This window comes from Pelophylax lessonae (genome assembly GCF_965119305.1).
Source record: "Pelophylax lessonae genome assembly, contig: HAP1_SCAFFOLD_138, whole genome shotgun sequence".
Lineage (NCBI taxonomy): Eukaryota > Metazoa > Chordata > Amphibia > Anura > Ranidae > Pelophylax > Pelophylax lessonae.
In genome coordinates this window covers 51,467-68,514 of record NW_028120136.1, presented here as the reverse complement: position 1 = coordinate 68,514, position 17,048 = coordinate 51,467, and the positions used below count along the sequence as shown (strand labels likewise).

At 48.5% G+C, this 17,048-nt stretch overlaps 1 protein-coding gene across 1 annotated transcript in view; it reads right to left on the bottom strand.

Annotated features, from left to right (window-relative positions):
* Nucleotides 1-2,060: 2,060 nt before the first annotated feature.
* The window catches only part of PEX6 (peroxisomal biogenesis factor 6), a gene marked incomplete at its 5' end in the record, with an annotated part of 55,042 nt that continues 40,054 nt past the window's right edge, over nucleotides 2,061-17,048 (bottom strand). The window contains 4 exons of the mRNA XM_082275977.1: nucleotides 2,061-2,353; nucleotides 6,178-6,317; nucleotides 7,132-7,209; nucleotides 16,663-16,779. Coding sequence (XP_082132103.1) covers nucleotides 2,202-2,353; nucleotides 6,178-6,317; nucleotides 7,132-7,209; nucleotides 16,663-16,779 — 487 coding nt within the window. The remainder of the gene's footprint in view (nucleotides 2,354-6,177; nucleotides 6,318-7,131; nucleotides 7,210-16,662; nucleotides 16,780-17,048) is intronic.

Here is a 17,048-nt window from a genome sequence, read left to right as displayed (position 1 = left end):
CTGGTAAGATGATGACCTGTCTATGGAGGTTCCGGGGTTTCTCTGGCAAGATGTTGACCTGTCTATGGAGGTGCTCCACTACAAGAGGTTCTGAGGTATCTCTTGTAAGATGATGACCTGTCTATGGAGGCGCTTCACTGCTGGAGGTTCTGAGGTATCTCTGGTAAGATGATGACCTGTCTATGGAGGCGCTCCACTGTGGGAGGTTCTGAGGTATCGCTGGTAAGATGATGACCTGTCTATGGAGGCGCTCCACTGCTGGAGGTTCTGAGGTATCTCTGGTAAGATGATGACCTGTCTATGGAGGTTCCGGGGTTTCTCTGGTAAGATGATGACCTGTCTATGGATGTGCTCCACTATGAGAGGTCCTGAGGTATCTCTGGTAAGATGATGACCTGTCTATGGAGGTTCCGGGGTATTTCTGGTAAGATGATGACCTGTCTATGGAGGTTCCGGGGTATCTCTGGTAAGATGATGACCTGTCTATGGAGGTTCTGAGGTATCTCTGGTAAGATGATGACGTGTCTATGGAGGTTCTGAGGTATCTCTGGTAAGATGATGACCTGTCTATGGAGGTTCCGGGGTATTTCTGGTAAGATGATGACCTGTCTATGGAGGTTCCGGGGTTTCTCTGGTAAGATGATGACCTGTCTATGGAGGTTCCGGGGTTTCTCTGGTAAGATGATGACCTGTCTATGGAGGTTCTGAGGTATCTCTGGTAAGATGATGACCTGTCTATGGAGGTTCCGGTGTTTCTCTGGTAAGATGATGACCTGTCTATGGAGGTTCCGGGGTTTCTCTGGTAAGATGATGACCTGTCTATGGAGGTTCTGAGGTATCTCTGGTAAGATGATGACGTGTCTATGGAGGTTCTGAGGTATCTCTGGTAAGATGATGACCTGTCTATGGAGTTATTGAATATTATAAAATAATGTTTGGTAAAGATCTCCACAGAGTCCGGAAGTTTTAGGAAATAAAAACTTTATACAGAATGGGATGGCAGTTCCTGGAATTTTTGAAGGCAGTAACCATATATCTACATCATAAACCGCAGGAATAAAAGACCTCACACAGGTTCTGCAGGTAGCCGAGCCCCAAATATTACCAAATAATATATTTGATTATTATAGATATTTAGACATAAATTAACATCTGAGTTCATTATAATACAGAATATCCAGATCCACAAACATTTCTATTCGGCACCTCACCAGTCCTTAGATGCGATGGCTGCATTGGTTTTCAGTTTTTAGGCTAAGGACATATTCTACAGAAAATTATTTATTGATCACAGCAGAATCTTTATTCAGCAATCCACCGCGTAATGGAGATGAGGAAAGGTGGAAATGGTAAAAGTCCAGCCAGGAGCCCCTCCACAGAGAAAGGATTGGAGACATAATGGAAGTGTGTTATACACAGAACCACCAGGTGAAAATGAAAACAAGCCTGAAAAAAGAAAGCCAATGCAGCCACCACATCTAAGGACGGGTTAGCTGCAATATATGACATTTTATGTTTTAATTGTGAACTCCAGGGAAATAAAAAACTAACATATCTGTTCTCAGCAATGGCAGTTTGGTGTAAGAAGTTTCTGCTGCGGAGTGCCTGGCTCTGAGGACCAGTGAGAATGGTGGATTGCCAGGATTTCCTCCTCTACACAAGGGGCCTCAAACTTTCTAAACAAATGGCCAGTTCACTGCCCTGGGGGGGGGGGGGGGGCAGACTGTGGCCAGGGAGAGTGTTTACTCTTACTGACAACTGATGATGGGGCATTTTCCAAAGCCATGTGCTCAATGGGAGCGATCAACAAGCCAGGCTTGATGGTCGGTGGAAGTAAAAGAATGAACGAGAACCTGGTTAGTGAGAGCAGACATCGTGCCCCATTGTTGGTCTAAGTGGGAGGAATTATGCCCCAATAATGGTGTCAGTGAACTAAAATGTGCCCCACGGCCAGCAAGGTGTTGCAGTTTGGGGACCACTGCCATAAACTAAACCAAATCCCAAACTGGACACTTACCCCACCAAAACTGAATACAGTACTTACCCCTTTACTACCTGAACACTTCCCCCAGCATGTGATTGGGAACATGTGGTCTATACATGTCATGGTGGTATGTAATGGTCTACATGGAGATTCACTTTTAGTGTTACAATGTAATTATTGAGAATCACAGAGATGAGTTCAGCAGAGAAAGGGTCTCCTATAAATTAGGGGGGGATGAGGCCGAGAACTGCGCCCGGATCTTCTCATATCGCTGTAACTCCTGCTGGGACACGGATGACTGAAGACGACCGGCCGCCTGTAGCAAATGCTCCATGCGCAGCACCAGCTCTGTAGAATGTTCCTTGGCACCTACAGGATGAAAGGAGAAGTAACAACGTAACACCCACTTCTATCATCTGATCCCGAGGGTCAAAGATACCATGAGAAGATATCTGATTCTAGAGAGAGCACAACCGGCCTTTCAGTCCTCAGAAATAATCAGATAACCCAGAGAAGTCAATTTTACTCTTCCATTCCCATATTATGCACGAAAAGTAAGACAAAGACTGCAGTCCTCACAATGACCTCTCCCATTCATTGTCACCTCTTCTGTAACCTCCATCCACTTTGACCTCACCAAGACAAGTCCTTTCAACTTTCCCCTCTCCCCTTCCACTGTGTACTTCACAATGACCTCCTCATCTGACATCTCCCATTCCATCGTCCTCATCTACCACAGCCTCTCCCCCCTCATCATCCTCCTCTGCCACAGCCTCTCCCCCCTCATCTACCACAGCCTCTCCCCCCTCATCGTCCTCCTCTGCCACAGCCTCTCCCCCCTCATCTACCACAGCCTCTCCCCCCTCATCGTCCTCCTCTACCATGGCCTCTCCCCCCTCATCATCCTTATCTACCACAGCCTCTCTCCCTCATCGTCCTTATCTACCACAGCCTCTCCCCCTCATCGCCCTCCTCTACCATGGCCTCTCCCCCCTCATCTTCCTCATCTACCACAGCCTCTCCCCCTCATCGTCCTTATCTACCACAGCCTCTCCCCCCTCATCGTCCTTATCTACCACAGCCTCTCCCCCTCATCGTCCTCCTCTACCATGGCCTCTCCCCCCTCATCTTCCTCATCTACCACAGCCTCTCCCCCTCATCATCCTTATCTACCACAGCCTCTCTCCCTCATCGTCCTTATCTACCACAGCCTCTCCCCTCTCATCATCCTCATTTACCACAGCCTCTCCCCCTCATCGCCCTCCTCTACCATGGCCTCTCCCCCCTCATCTTCCTCATCTACCACAGCCTCTCCCCCTCATCGTCCTTATCTACCACAGCCTCTCCCCCTCATCGTCCTCCTCTACCATGGCCTCTCCCCCCTCATCTTCCTCATCTACCACAGCCTCTCCCCCTCATCGTCCTTATCTACCACAGCCTCTCCCCCCTCATCGTCCTCATCTACCACAGCCTCTCCCCCTCATCGTCCTCATCTACCACAGCCTCTCCCCCTCATCGTCCTTATCTACCACAGCCTCTCCCCCTCATCGTCCTCCTCTACCACAGCCTCTCCCCCCTCATCATCCTTATCTACCACAGCCTCTCCCCCTCATCGTCCTCATCTACCACAGCCTCTCCCCCTCATCGTCCTTATCTACCACAGCCTCTCCCTCTTATCGTCCTCATCTACCACAGCCTCTCCCCCCTCATCGTCCTCCTCTACCATGGCATCTCCCCGCTCATCGTCCTTATCTACCATGGCTTCTCCCGCTCATCGTCCTTATCTACCATGGCCTCTCCCCCTCATCGTCCTTATCTACCACAGCCTCTCCCCCTCATCGTCCTTATCTACCACAGCCTCTCCCTCTTATCGTCCTCATCTACCACAGCCTCTCCCCCCTCATCGTCCTCCTCTACCATGGCATCTCCCCGCTCATCGTCCTTATCTACCATGGCTTCTCCCGCTCATCGTCCTTATCTACCACGGCTTCTCCCCCTCATCGTCCTTATCTACCACAGCCTCTCCCCCTCATCGTCCTTATCTACCACAGCCTCTCTCCCCTCATCATCCTCATCTACCACAGCCTCTCCCTCTCATCGTCCTCATCTACCACAGCCTCTCCCCCTCATCTTCCTCATCTACCACAGCCTCTCCCCCTCATCGTCCTCCTCTACCATGGCCTCTCCCCCCTCATCTTCCTCATCTACCACAGCCTCTCCCCCTCATCGTCCTTATCTACCACAGCCTCTCCCCCTCATTGTCCTTATCTACCACGGCTTCTCCCCCTCATCGTCCTTATCTACCATGGCTTTTCCCTCTTATCCTGCTCATCTACCAGGGCCTCTCCCCCTCATCGTCCTTCTCTGCCACAGCCTCTCCCCCCTCATCTACCACAGCCTCTCCCCCCTCATCGTCCTCCTCTGCCACAGCCTCTCCCCCCTCATCTACCACAGCCTCTCCCCCCTCATCGTCCTCCTCTACCATGGCCTCTCCCCCCTCATCATCCTTATCTACCACAGCCTCTCTCCCTCATCGTCCTTATCTACCACAGCCTCTCCCCTCTCATCATCCTCATTTACCACAGCCTCTCCCCCTCATCGTCCTCCTCTACCATGGCCTCTCCCCCCTCATCTTCCTCATCTACCACAGCCTCTCCCCCTCATCGTCCTTATCTACCACAGCCTCTCCCCCCTCATCGTCCTTATCTACCACAGCCTCTCCCCCTCATCGTCCTCCTCTACCATGGCCTCTCCCCCCTCATCTTCCTCATCTACCACAGCCTCTCCCCCTCATCGTCCTTATCTACCACAGCCTCACCCCCCTCATCGTCCTCATCTACCACAGCCTCTCCCCCTCATCGTCCTCATCTACCACAGCCTCTCCCCCTCATCTTCCTCATCTACCACAGCCTCTCCCCCTCATCGTCCTCCTCTACCACGGCCTCTCCTCCCTCATCGTCCTTATCTACCACAGCCTCTCCCCCCTCATCGTCCTTATCTACTATGGCTTCTCCCCCTCATCGTCCTTATCTACCATGGCTTCTCCCCCTCATCGTCCTTATCTACCACAGCCTCTCCCCCTCATCGTCCTCCTATACCACAGCCTCTCCCCCCTCATCATCCTTATCTACCACAGCCTCTCCCCCTCATCCTCCTTATCTACCATGGCCTCTCCCCCTCATCGTCCTCATCTACCACAGCCTCTCCCCCTCATCTTCCTCATCTACCACAGCCTCTCCCCCTCATCGTCCTCATCTACCACAGCCTCTCCCCCTCATCGTCCTTATCTACCACAGCCTCTCCCCCTCATCGTCCTTATCTACCACAGCCTCTCCCCCTCATCGTCCTTATCTACCACAGCCTCTCCACCTCATCCTCCTCATCTACCATGGCCTCTCCCGCCTCATCCTCCTCATCTACCACGGCCTCTCCCCCCTCATCTTCCTCATCTACCACGATCATTCCACCTCATCGTCCTCATCTATCACAGCCTTTCCACCTTATCTTCCTCATCTACCACGGCCGCTCCCCCTCATCCTCCTCATCTACCACAGCCTCTCCCCCTCATCTACCACAGCCTTTCCACCTCATCCTTATCTATCACGGCCTCTCCCCCTCATCCTCCTCATCTACCACAGCCACTCCACCTTCTCTTCCGCATCTACCATGGTGTCTCCACCTCATCTACCATGTGCTGGTGACGTCACCGGCTGCTGCTCACTGGAATATTTCCTAGATGTTTAGGAGATAATCATTTTACCTTCCTTTATTTTAAGCTTACCTGTAGGTAATGATCAAAATGTGGATTTTACTACCACTTTAAATAGCTGCAAATGGGGACAGCAGTAAGAAAACACTAAAAATAATCCATGAACTCGTGTTAAATCTCACCTCTCCCCCTCATCCTCCTCGTCTACCACAGCCTTTCCACCTCATTGTCCTCATCTACCACCGCCTCTCCCCCTCATCCTCCTCATCTACCACAGCCATTCCACCTTATTATCCTCATCTACCACAGCCTCTCCCCCTCATCTACCACGGCCTCTCCCCCTCATCGCCCTCATCGTTCTCATCCACCACGGCCTCTCCCCCTCATCGCCCTCATCGTTCTCATCTACCACGGCCTCTCCCTCTCATAATCCATGAACCTGTGTTAAATCTCACTGGTGTTCAGTGCATCGGCCTCCGCTCACCTTCTTGAAGGCGTTGAACCTTCTCTTTAATGGCCGCCATCATGGCATCTGCACACAGAGCATAGAGGTCGGCTCCAGTCAGGGCAGGTGGACAGTATTCTAATACAAGAGACAATTCCACTGCTGGGTCCAGACAGAACCTATAAAACAGGACGCAGAGAGGAGATCACCAAACCCGCAGCAAGCCCAGGGACAACCATTACTCATTAAGGTGATAATATATAACCGACCACCAGAGGAGGATTATGGGGCCCCAACTCTGGCTATCAGGATTCCACATTTTATCAAATGGCTCTAGAAGGGAACTTGTCAACATTCAAAACACATTTATTACAATCCTCTAAGCTGCTTCTCCGTGGATCCTTGGGAGAGAAAATGGCGTCTTGGACCGGGGGCTCCACTATCAGAAATGAAACGCGTTACCTTCGAGCCATCAGCTCATTCATAGCTGTGTGTCGGGATCACTCTTCTCCAGAAAAGGCTCTTCACTGCTTCATCTCACACAGCTTTCAGCTTGCTATAGCTACTCGACCCCCCCCCCCCACATGAGAAGCGAGTCCTTCTGTCCAATGACAGTGCATCTACCACCCATAAGGGACATCTCCATGGAAGGGGGATTGGTAGGGTGATGGGGAAAAGTGCTGAGAGAGGTTGGAGCTTAAGCCTAAGTGGAAGAATTCATGACTAAAGTCAGTGAGGGGCCGTCTCTGGATGAGGAACCTCCCACTGCCAGCTCTGGTCACATGGCCAATCTCAGTCACAAAAAACAATTCTAAACAGCGTTAAATACGAATTACAACTAAACGGATGAGGTCCACCACCATCTATACCTAAAAATGGTGGAGGTAGGCCACGTTGCCATGGTGAGTGGGATGAAGGTGTCGGAGATCCTCCTTTCAGGTTGACTTTATACCTGGATATCACTGATATGAAGACATAATAATGGGAACTCACTTGTGTGTTATGGCTTCCAGGACCCGCAGCTGGGACTCCCGATTATCATTAATGCCAACATAAACTAATTTATCAAACCTGGAAGAGAAGACACCAAATATTGAACGTGTCAAATTCCTAGAATGTTCTGCAGCAGAAAAATGTTTAATATACAATGAGCCACGAACTGCGCTCAACTGGTGGGTTAGAATCTGCCATTTGTTAGATGTTGGTTCCCCACTGGGGAATATGGGGTCTCTGAATGGATCTTCATTATTATAAATCTGAAGCCCTTTCATTGTATTTCAGTTGAGCAGAGGAAGGCTGAATCGGCTGCCACCTTTGTCTCATTGGGGAGATTTCCCTTCACTTCCTGTCCTGTACACAGGAAGTGAGCGCAGACCTTTCCAATGTGAGGGAAATGTCCTCAGTTGTCACAGGAAAAAGTGTCCCCATTGGAAGATTCCCCCTGTATTTCTGGTCTGGTGGCAACCTGAAATAAAGATCTTACCCTCACTTCTATAACGGGAGACATTGGTAAACCGGACAATTGGAGAGAGTGAATCCCCCTACTGAGGACAGAGACTGCAAAATAAAGAGCTGACAGTGGTTCTAACCCCCCCCCCCCCCCCATACAAATCTAGAGGAAATGGTTTGCCCTTAGTTAAAGTATCACTCGGAGTGTCCAGTGGTGCGGATGTGTGCCGCCCCTGGTGTGCCCGGCACCGCTTCATTACCATCACTAACCCTGGATGGGTATAGAGTTGTCTATTGGAATTCCATCAGAGAGATGCACAGAGTGGAGGAATTGGGTCACCTCTTCATTATATTTCAGGTGGGGGTGGAAGAATAGGGTCATCTCCTCATTATATTGCAGGTGGGGATGGAGGAATGGTGTCATCTCCTCATTATATTGCAGGTGGGGGTGGAGGAATGGTGTCATCTCCTCATTATATTGCAGGTGGGGTGAAGGAATGGTGTCACCCCCCCATTATATTGCAGGTGGGGGTGGAGGAATGGTGTCATCTCCTCATTATATTGCAGATGGGGGGTGGAGGAATGGTGTCATCTCCTCATTATATTGCAGGTGGGGATGGAGGAATGGTGTCATCTCCTCATTATATTGCAGGTGGGGGTGGAGGAATGGTGTCATCTCCTCATTATATTGCAGGTGGGGATGGAGGAATTGGGTCACCTCTTCATTATATTTCAGGTGGGGGTGGAAGAATAGGGTCATCTCCTCATTATATTGCAGGTGGGGTGAAGGAATGGTGTCATCTCCTCATTATATTGCAGGTGGGGGTGGAGGAATGGTGTCACCCCCTCATTATATTGCAGGTGGGGGTGGAGGAATAGGGTCACCTTCTCATTATATTGCATGTGGAGGGTGGAAGAATAGGGTCACCTTCTTATTATATTGCATGTGGAGGGTGGAAGAATAGGGTCACCTTCTCATTATATTTCAGATGGGGGCGGAAGAATAGGGAAATCTTCTCATTTTATTGTAGGTGGGAATGGAGAAATGGTGTCATCTCCTCATTGTATTGCAGGTGGGGGTGGAGGAATGGTGTCATCTCCTCATTATATTGCAGATGGGGGTGGAGGAATGGTGTCATCTCCTCATTATATTTCAGGTGGGGTGGAGGAATGGTGTAATCTCCTCATTATATTGCAGGTGGGGGTGAAGGAATGGTGTCATCTCCTCATTATATTTCAGGTGGGGTGGAGGAATGGTGTAATCTCCTCATTATATTTCAGGTGGGGTGGAGGAATGGTGTAATCTCCTCATTATATTTCAGGTGGGGTGGAGGAATGGTGTCACCCCCCCATTATATTGCAGGTGGGGGTGGAGGAATGGTGTCATCTCCTCATTATATTTCAGGTGGGGTGGAGGAATGGTGTAATCTCCTCATTATATTTCAGGTGGGGTGGAGGAATGGTGTCACCCCCCCATTATATTGCAGGTGGGGGTGGAGGAATGGTGTCATCTCCCCATTATATTGCAGGTGGGGGGTGGAGGAATGGTGTCATCTCCTCATTATATTGCAGGTGGGGGTGGAGGAAAGGTGTCACCTTCTCATTAGAAGAATCTCTTTATATTGCAGGTGACAGTCTGAACCTAGGTGGACCGGTTTCTTGTCTAGGGATGGACATGAATAGCTCAGGACCATCTCACCCCCCCCCCCCCCCCTACCAGCATGCCTCAGTCTTGTAGTAAAGCAGCTCTGACCAGAACCACATGGTGGTAGGACCGGCAAACTCAACTAGAGAAGTACAAAAATCCTATTTCTTTATCATCCATTGAGGGGCACCGGGGTCACAGAGGAACGGACGGGGGAGCTGCATAAGAGACCCCCTGTACAAAGGTCTTACAGTCAGTGTAAACCCTCCATATCTCCAGTAAAGGGACTATCCTCAGGTGATACACAGAGATGAACCAGATCCTCCTACAGAAGTTGTATTTGTTTGTCTGCAGCCCTCTCTCCTGTAGACGGGAGTCACTTTGGTTGGGGGGCCTGTGGAACACAGCTTACCTTAGAGAGGTTGGGGAATCCCTGTCTCAGCTCCCTAGACCCCTCTTATGTGTAAGTCACCCTGTGTCTATTATGGGCACAGGGTGGCCAAGAAAATTATACTCAAATGGGAGAGTAATATTTATCAACAATATATCTCAAGAAATATGAAGATTTAATCCCACTTTACAATGTGAGACCTATAGCCTGTTGCCATGAAGTCTGTGACTCCTAATAATCAAAGCAATGCTTAGATGTGTATTCCATGTACTTCAATGAAGGAGACAGACAGTCTGTCACTGATGGTCTCTTCCTATTGTCTGTATAATAAGGTGTTCTGTTTTTATACTTATAATAATGTGTCATTTTGTATTTTGTTTTAGCCTTGTTGCCGGCAGTCTGGTCTTCCAGTCTGGTTTAAGTGTGCTGAGTCAATTCGCATGTGAATGATAACCTTGTCTAGATGGGATTAGCCATGAGTCAGCTGGACCTCATTATCTAACCATTGTGTGATGTTTTGGGTAAATATTCGGCTCATTGTTCATGTAGTGACTGACATACTTCTCAAGTGTATAAAAGTCTGTTTCTTGTTCAATAAAGGAGTTGTTGTTTTCAGACACATACAAGCTAAGTTGTCGGCTAGCTTTGTATGTAGGGTGGAATCTCTATATATGTTCAGACTGTAGGAAGCCATATACTGACGGAAACCCACAAACACGGTGTGGGTCAGCGATTCTGTTACACTGGTTGGCAGCGGTCCCAACAGCACTGGGAGTGGAGACAGTCGGTCCCACTACCCAGCACCAGCCAGCGTTACGAGGAGATTGTAGGTCTCTCGTTCCAGCTGCAGCCAACAGCACTGGGAGTGGAGATGGTCAGTCCCACTACCCAGCACAAGCCAGCGTTACTGGGAGAGGAGATTGTAGGTCCCTCGTCCCAGCAGCAGCCAACTGAACTGGGGGTGGAGATGGTCAGTCCCCCTACCCAGCCCCAGCCACGGATTACAGATTTAATTGACTTTTCATCGGAGGATGATATGGATGATAAATCCCCTGCCAAAGTGTTGGCACTGGGCCCGAGTGCAACCAGCCCATGCCCTGGACTTTCAGCAATTCCAGAGACTGAGGATTTAATAGACTTTTCTGCTGAGGAGGAACCTCCCAGTGAGCTTACAGCAGAAGAGCGGGCATTCAGGCATAGCGCTGCTGACCTCTGCCTGCAACAATTGGTGACCCAGGAAGATGTGTGCAAGGCCACTGACTTTTCAGTTTACTTCCCTGCAGAACAGCTGGCATCAGGGCCTAACATCACTGAGCTCTGCCCAACACCAACAGCAGCTTCAGAATCCCTGAGAGAAGAGGCAGCCGGCCTTTCTGCTACACCACTGACAGGGACCTGGGATTTCCTGCCAGCAGCATCTGTGGAGTTAAAAAAAAATTTCTCCAGCTGAAGCGCTGACAACTTATGCGTAAGTCACCCTGTGTCTATTATGGGCACAGGGTGACCAAGAAAATTATGGACTTAATGGACACAGAATATGGTTTGGATTACTCTAATTGCAGAGTAATATTTATCAACCATATATCTCAAGAAATATGAAGAGTTAATCCCACTTTACACTGTGAGACCTATAGCCTGTTGCCATGAAGTCTGACTCCTAAATAATCAAAGCAATGCTTAGATGTGTATTCCATGTACTTCAATGTAGGAGACAGACAGATGATACTGGTGGTCTCTTGCTATTGTCTGTATGATAAGGTGTTCTGGGTTTATACTTAGGATAATGTGTAATTTTGTATTTTGTTTTAGCCTTGTTGCCTGCAGTCTGGTCTTCCAGGCTGGTGTAAGTGTGCTGAGTTAATTAGCATGTTAATGATAACCTTGTCTAGATGGGATTAGCCATGAGTCAGCTGTACCTCGTTATCTAACCATTGTGTGATGTTTTGGGTAAATATTCGGGTCATTGTTCATGTAGTGACTGACATACTTCTCAAGTGTATAAAAGTCTGTTTCTTGTTCAATAAAAGAGTTAGTTGTTTTTCAGACACATACAAGCTAAGTTATCGGCTAGTTTTGTATGGGGGGCGACTGGAATATCTGATATCTAAGTTCTAGACTGGAGGAAGCCGTATACTGATGGAAGCCCACAAACACAGTGTGGGTAGCGGTTCTGTTACAACACTGATCAAAGGATTTTTCTCAGCTCTAAAAGAAGGGGGTGGGGATCGGATGTCGCTGAGTGTAACCTGAGAACTGAGTGAAGGGAAAGGAAACATAGAAACTCACAGAGCTGAGAGGTAAGGAGTCCCCTTCTGTGTGCTGGGGAGGGGGGAGGGGCATCTCCCTTGAGACAGTTGTGTCAGCTTAGAGCTGTGATGGAACCGCTTGGGCACCCCGACTACGTGCTTCCGTCCGTCAAACAGCGCCTCCTGCCCTTCAAACCGTTCTGAGCAGATCGAGAACGAATACCAGCCATTTTTACCCCACTCATTGTACACAGACAAGATGTGAGGTAAAAACCAAAGGAAAGACTGTTTACTGAACAAGAATACAGGCTTTTATACACTTGAGAAGTATGTCAGTCACTACATGAACAATGAGCCGAATATTTACCCAAAACATCACAGAATGGTTAGATAACGACGTACAGCTGACTCCTGGCTAATCCCATCATACAAGATCCTCCAAGAGTTCATCAAATTAGTCAACATATACTAGAAACATTATGGTAAACAACGAGGCACCTGGACAATCAGATATCCCCACTTCAGATCAGACTGTCCGGCATCGAGCTCACAAAGTACAATACACATTATCACAAGTACAAACCCATCCCCCAATACTTTGCTAGCAGACAATAGGTGAGTTAATTAGCACAATTAACAATACAAACAGTGATCTCCCCCCTCCTCAGACTAGTAGGGAACAGACTATAGCAGGAGACCTACTTACAATAAACACATTATGGCCGGGGACCCCAGTGGTCTGAGCGGATTACATCTACAGTCATTGCTGGTTTGAGGCCCCCAAATATGGAACTTCCAGGTCCCAGAGTCTCTGTGTTTCGGGGAGACATGAACTTAAATCAGCAACAAGACCACTCCACGAATCCTCCAGGCATACACCTTCCAAAGAGCGGCGTTCCCTTAAATGTCAATGCCCATAGTCAGTGGGTAAGAGGCTTTCTCCCAGTCCTCCCCAAAAGTCTCTGTCCTGGCGAGGTCTGTCACACATGAAAGTCTCTGCCCTGGCTAGGTCTGTCTCACATGGAAGTCTCTGTCCTGGCTCTGTCACACATGAAAGTCTCTGCCCTGGCTAGATCTGTCACACATGGAAGTCTCTGTCCTGGCTCTGTCACACATTAAAGTCTCTGTCCTGGTTAGGTCTGTCACATGAAAGTCTCTGTCCTGGTTAGGTCTGTCACACATGGAAGTCTCTGTCCTGGCTAGGTCTGTCACACATGAAAGCCCCTGTCCTGGCTAGGTCTGTCACACATGAGAGCCCCTGTCCTGGCTAGGTCTGTCACACATCAAAGTCTCTGTCCTGGCTAGGTCTGTCACACATGAAAGTCTCTGTCCTGGCTAGGTCTGTCACACATGGAAGTCTCTGTCCTGGCTAGGTCTGTCACACATCAAAGTCTCTGTCCTGGCAAGGTCTGTCACACATGGAAGTCTCTGTCCTGGCTAGGTCTGTCACACATGGAAGTCTCTGTCCTGGCTAGGTCTGTCACATGAAAGGGAGAAGACAATGACTCGGCAGGAGGGATTCCCCTGTCAGCGCTGTCTGTGCCGATGGGAGAATCCTGCAGTTTTATTTCCTGCAACATGTGGCTGCAGGAAAGAAATGTGCACCGTCTATGCCCAGCCTAAGCCAAAAACACAGCCGGATCCCCCGAGGGGTTTGACAACTTCTGCACAAAATCCTCACCAAATTAATACAAGGCTAATACGTGTTAAGGGGGTCAAATAAAACGTCAGGATGAAGAAAGAAACACAGTTGAGAGCAAGGGAAAGTCTTTGTGGTCTTATGAGTTTGAATGGACCGAGGACTGGAATGGACCGAGGACTGGAATGGCCCCAGCAGGAGAAATTGGCTGATCCTCGAGTATCAGAACGGTGTGCACTGCATAAATGACATGGACTCCTTTCATCTGGGAGACATAGGACTACGACTCCTCAGAGGAACTCATTACTCAAGGACTGAAGTGAATGAGAGTCAGAGTCTCTGCAGGTGATGGCTCAGAAGTCACTAAGGTCAGATAAAGAATCCTAACCCTAAATATCCCATCCCCCAGCTAATAAAATCCACCCCCAGTTTTTATATCCTACCACCATCTTATTTATTACATCCCCACTTCATATGTATTACTCCCTCAGCAGATATCCAACCGGGACAGGGGCTTTTGGAGAGGACTACAGGGTAGCCTCTTGCCTATTGACTATGGGGCCTGGTTTTTGAGCGCTGGCAGCCGCACAGAGGGTCCACAACCTCTGCCCCACAGCTACTGATGACAACCCTTCCCTGCGGCCCAGAGGGTCGAGACCAAGTGGGGGTCTGGGACCTTGTTAGTCTCATTTTGCAGCGGAAAAAATGTGACAGACCTAACCTGGACAGGGGCTTTTGGAGGGGACTACGGGGTGGCCTCTTACCCACTGACTATGGGTCGGGGCTCTATTCTTTAGGAGGCGTGTTTGCCTTGAGGACCTTTGTAGTGGTTTTGCTTCGGATTTGGGTCCTGAAACACACAGACTCCGAGAAATTGGGGACCTGGATACAGATTTGGGGCCTTTATGCCCAAACCAGCATTGACTGTTTTAACCCCCCTTCCCTAGACTCAGAGCAGATGTTAACATAATCAGCTCAAAAGCAACCTGAGGCTGGGGTCTCTTGCTATAATCTGTATAGGAAGGGGTCTTTCTCTCATAGTATAATTCCCCCATTATGTGCCTTCTAGGTGTGCATTCCCATTGGTAATTGGGTCACCTATTGCTTCTGTCTGTCTGCTAGTATTGTGTGCACTCCGCCTTGTTAGCAAACTATTGTGGGATGTTATATGTTTATGTACTGTTTATGGTAGCTGTTCAGATGTCAGATATATTGCTATTACCGTTTACATATATAGTCTGTATGAATTTACAATAAGAAGTCAGTTCCAGTTTGCACCTAAGCTAGTGTCATCTAGTTCTTGGGTGCAATTCTCAGCTATAATATCTGGTTCCTACTTCCAGCGTGGAGGAAGCTGTATACTGACAGAGGCACCCAGGCTGGCGGCCAGGCGGTTTTTCACACATATATAGTTTCTCACAAAAGTAAGTACACCCCTCATATTTTTTAAAAAAAATTATTCTAACTTTTCATGTGACAACACTGAAGAAATGACGCTTTGCTACAATGTAAAGTAGTGAGTGTACAGCTTGTCTAACAGTTTAAATTTGCTGTCCCCTCAAAATAACTCAACACACAGCCATTAATGTCTAAACCGCTGGCAACAAAAGTGAGTACACCCCTAAGTGACAATGTCCAAATTGGGCCCAAAGTGTCAATATTTTGTGTTGCCACCATTATTTTCCAGCACTGCCTTAACCCTCTTGGACATGAAGTTCACCAGAGCTTCACAGGTTGCCACTAGAGTCCTCTTCCCCTCCTCCATGATGACATCACAGAGCTGGTGGATGTTAGAGACCTTGCGCTCCTCCACCTTCTGTTTGAGGATCCCCACAGATGCTTAATAGGGTTTAGGTCTGGAGACATGCTTGGCCAGTCCATCACCTTTACCCTCAGCTTCTTTAGCAAGGCAGTGGTCATCTTGGAGGTGTTTGGGGTCGTTCTGTTGGAATATTGCCCTGCGGCCCAGTCGCTGAAGGGAGGGATCATGCTCTGCTTCAGTATGTCACAGTACATGTTGGCATTCATGGTTCCCTCAATGAGTTGTAACTCCCCAATGCCGGCAGCACTCATGCAGCCCCAAACCATGACACTCCCACCACCATGCTTGACTGTAGGAAGACACACTTGTCTTTGTACTCCTCACCTGGTTGCCGCCAGACACGCCTGACACCATCTGACACCAAATAAGTTTATCTTGGTCTCTTTAGAGCACAGGAGATGGTTCCAATAATCCATGTTGTTAGTCTGCTTGTCTTCAGCAAACTGTTTGCAGCTTTCTTGTCCATCATCTTTAGAAGAGGCTTCCTTCTGGGACGACAGCCATGCAGACCAATTTAAAGCGGTGTGCGGCGTATGGTCTGAGCACTGACAGGCTGACCCCCCACCCCTTCAACCTCTGCAGCAATGCTGGCAGCACTCATACGTCTATTTCCCAAAGACAACCTCTGGATATGACGCTGAGCATGTGCACTCAACTTCTTCGGTCCACCATGGTGAGGCCTGTTCTGAGTGGAAGCTATCCTGTTAAACCGTTGCATGGTCTAGGCCACCGTGCTGCAGCTCAGTTTCAGGGTCTTGGCAATCTTCTTATAGTCTAGGCCATCTTTATGTAGAGCAACAATTCTTTTTTTCAGATCCTCAGAGAGTTCTTTGCCATGAGGAACCATGTTGAACTTCCAGTGACCAGTATGAGAGAGTGAGAGCGATAACACCAAATTTAACACACCTGCTCCCCATTCACACCTGAGACCTTGTAACACTAACGAGTCACATGACACCGGGGAGGGAAAATGGCTAATTGGGCCCAATTTGGAGATTGTCACTTAGGGGTGTACTGACTTTTGTTGCCAGCGGTTTAGACATTAATGGCTGTGTGTTGAGTTATTTTGAGGGGACAGTAAATTTACACTGTTATACAAGCTGTACACTCACTACTTTACATTGTAGCAAAGTCTCATTTCTTCAGTGTTGTCACATGAAAAGATAGAATAAAATATTTACAAAAATGTGATGGGTGTACTTACTTTTGTGAGATACTGTATATACCATTGCAAATTGAAATCCGATCTATTGAAACCGGCACAGGAGTTTTTGTACGAATTCTCCAAATTCTGTCCGGGATCAGCAAAAACAATAAGAGACGATTGCTCACCTCCCCGGTCGTAGCAGAGCAGAGTCCAAAAGATCCGGCCGATTCGTGGCTCCAATAACAAAGACATCATTTGAGGAGTGCAATCCGTCCATCTCTGCCAGCAGCTGGGACACCACCCTGCAAGAAAAATGGGATTTTTGACTTACAATAAAATCCATTTCTCTGATGTACATTGACAGACACAGCTCATGATCTTCTTGACCATTGGGGTTATACTGCCCCCTACAGGAATAGGACACTAGGCAGAAAAATAACTTGACTACGCCTATGGCAGTCCCAGGAGGAATACTTCCCCCTCTCTGCTATAGGTACTCAGTTTTGTTACAAGCAGTGTCAGAAGTAATACTCCACAGAGGGGTGGGTGCTGTGTCCACCAATGAACATCA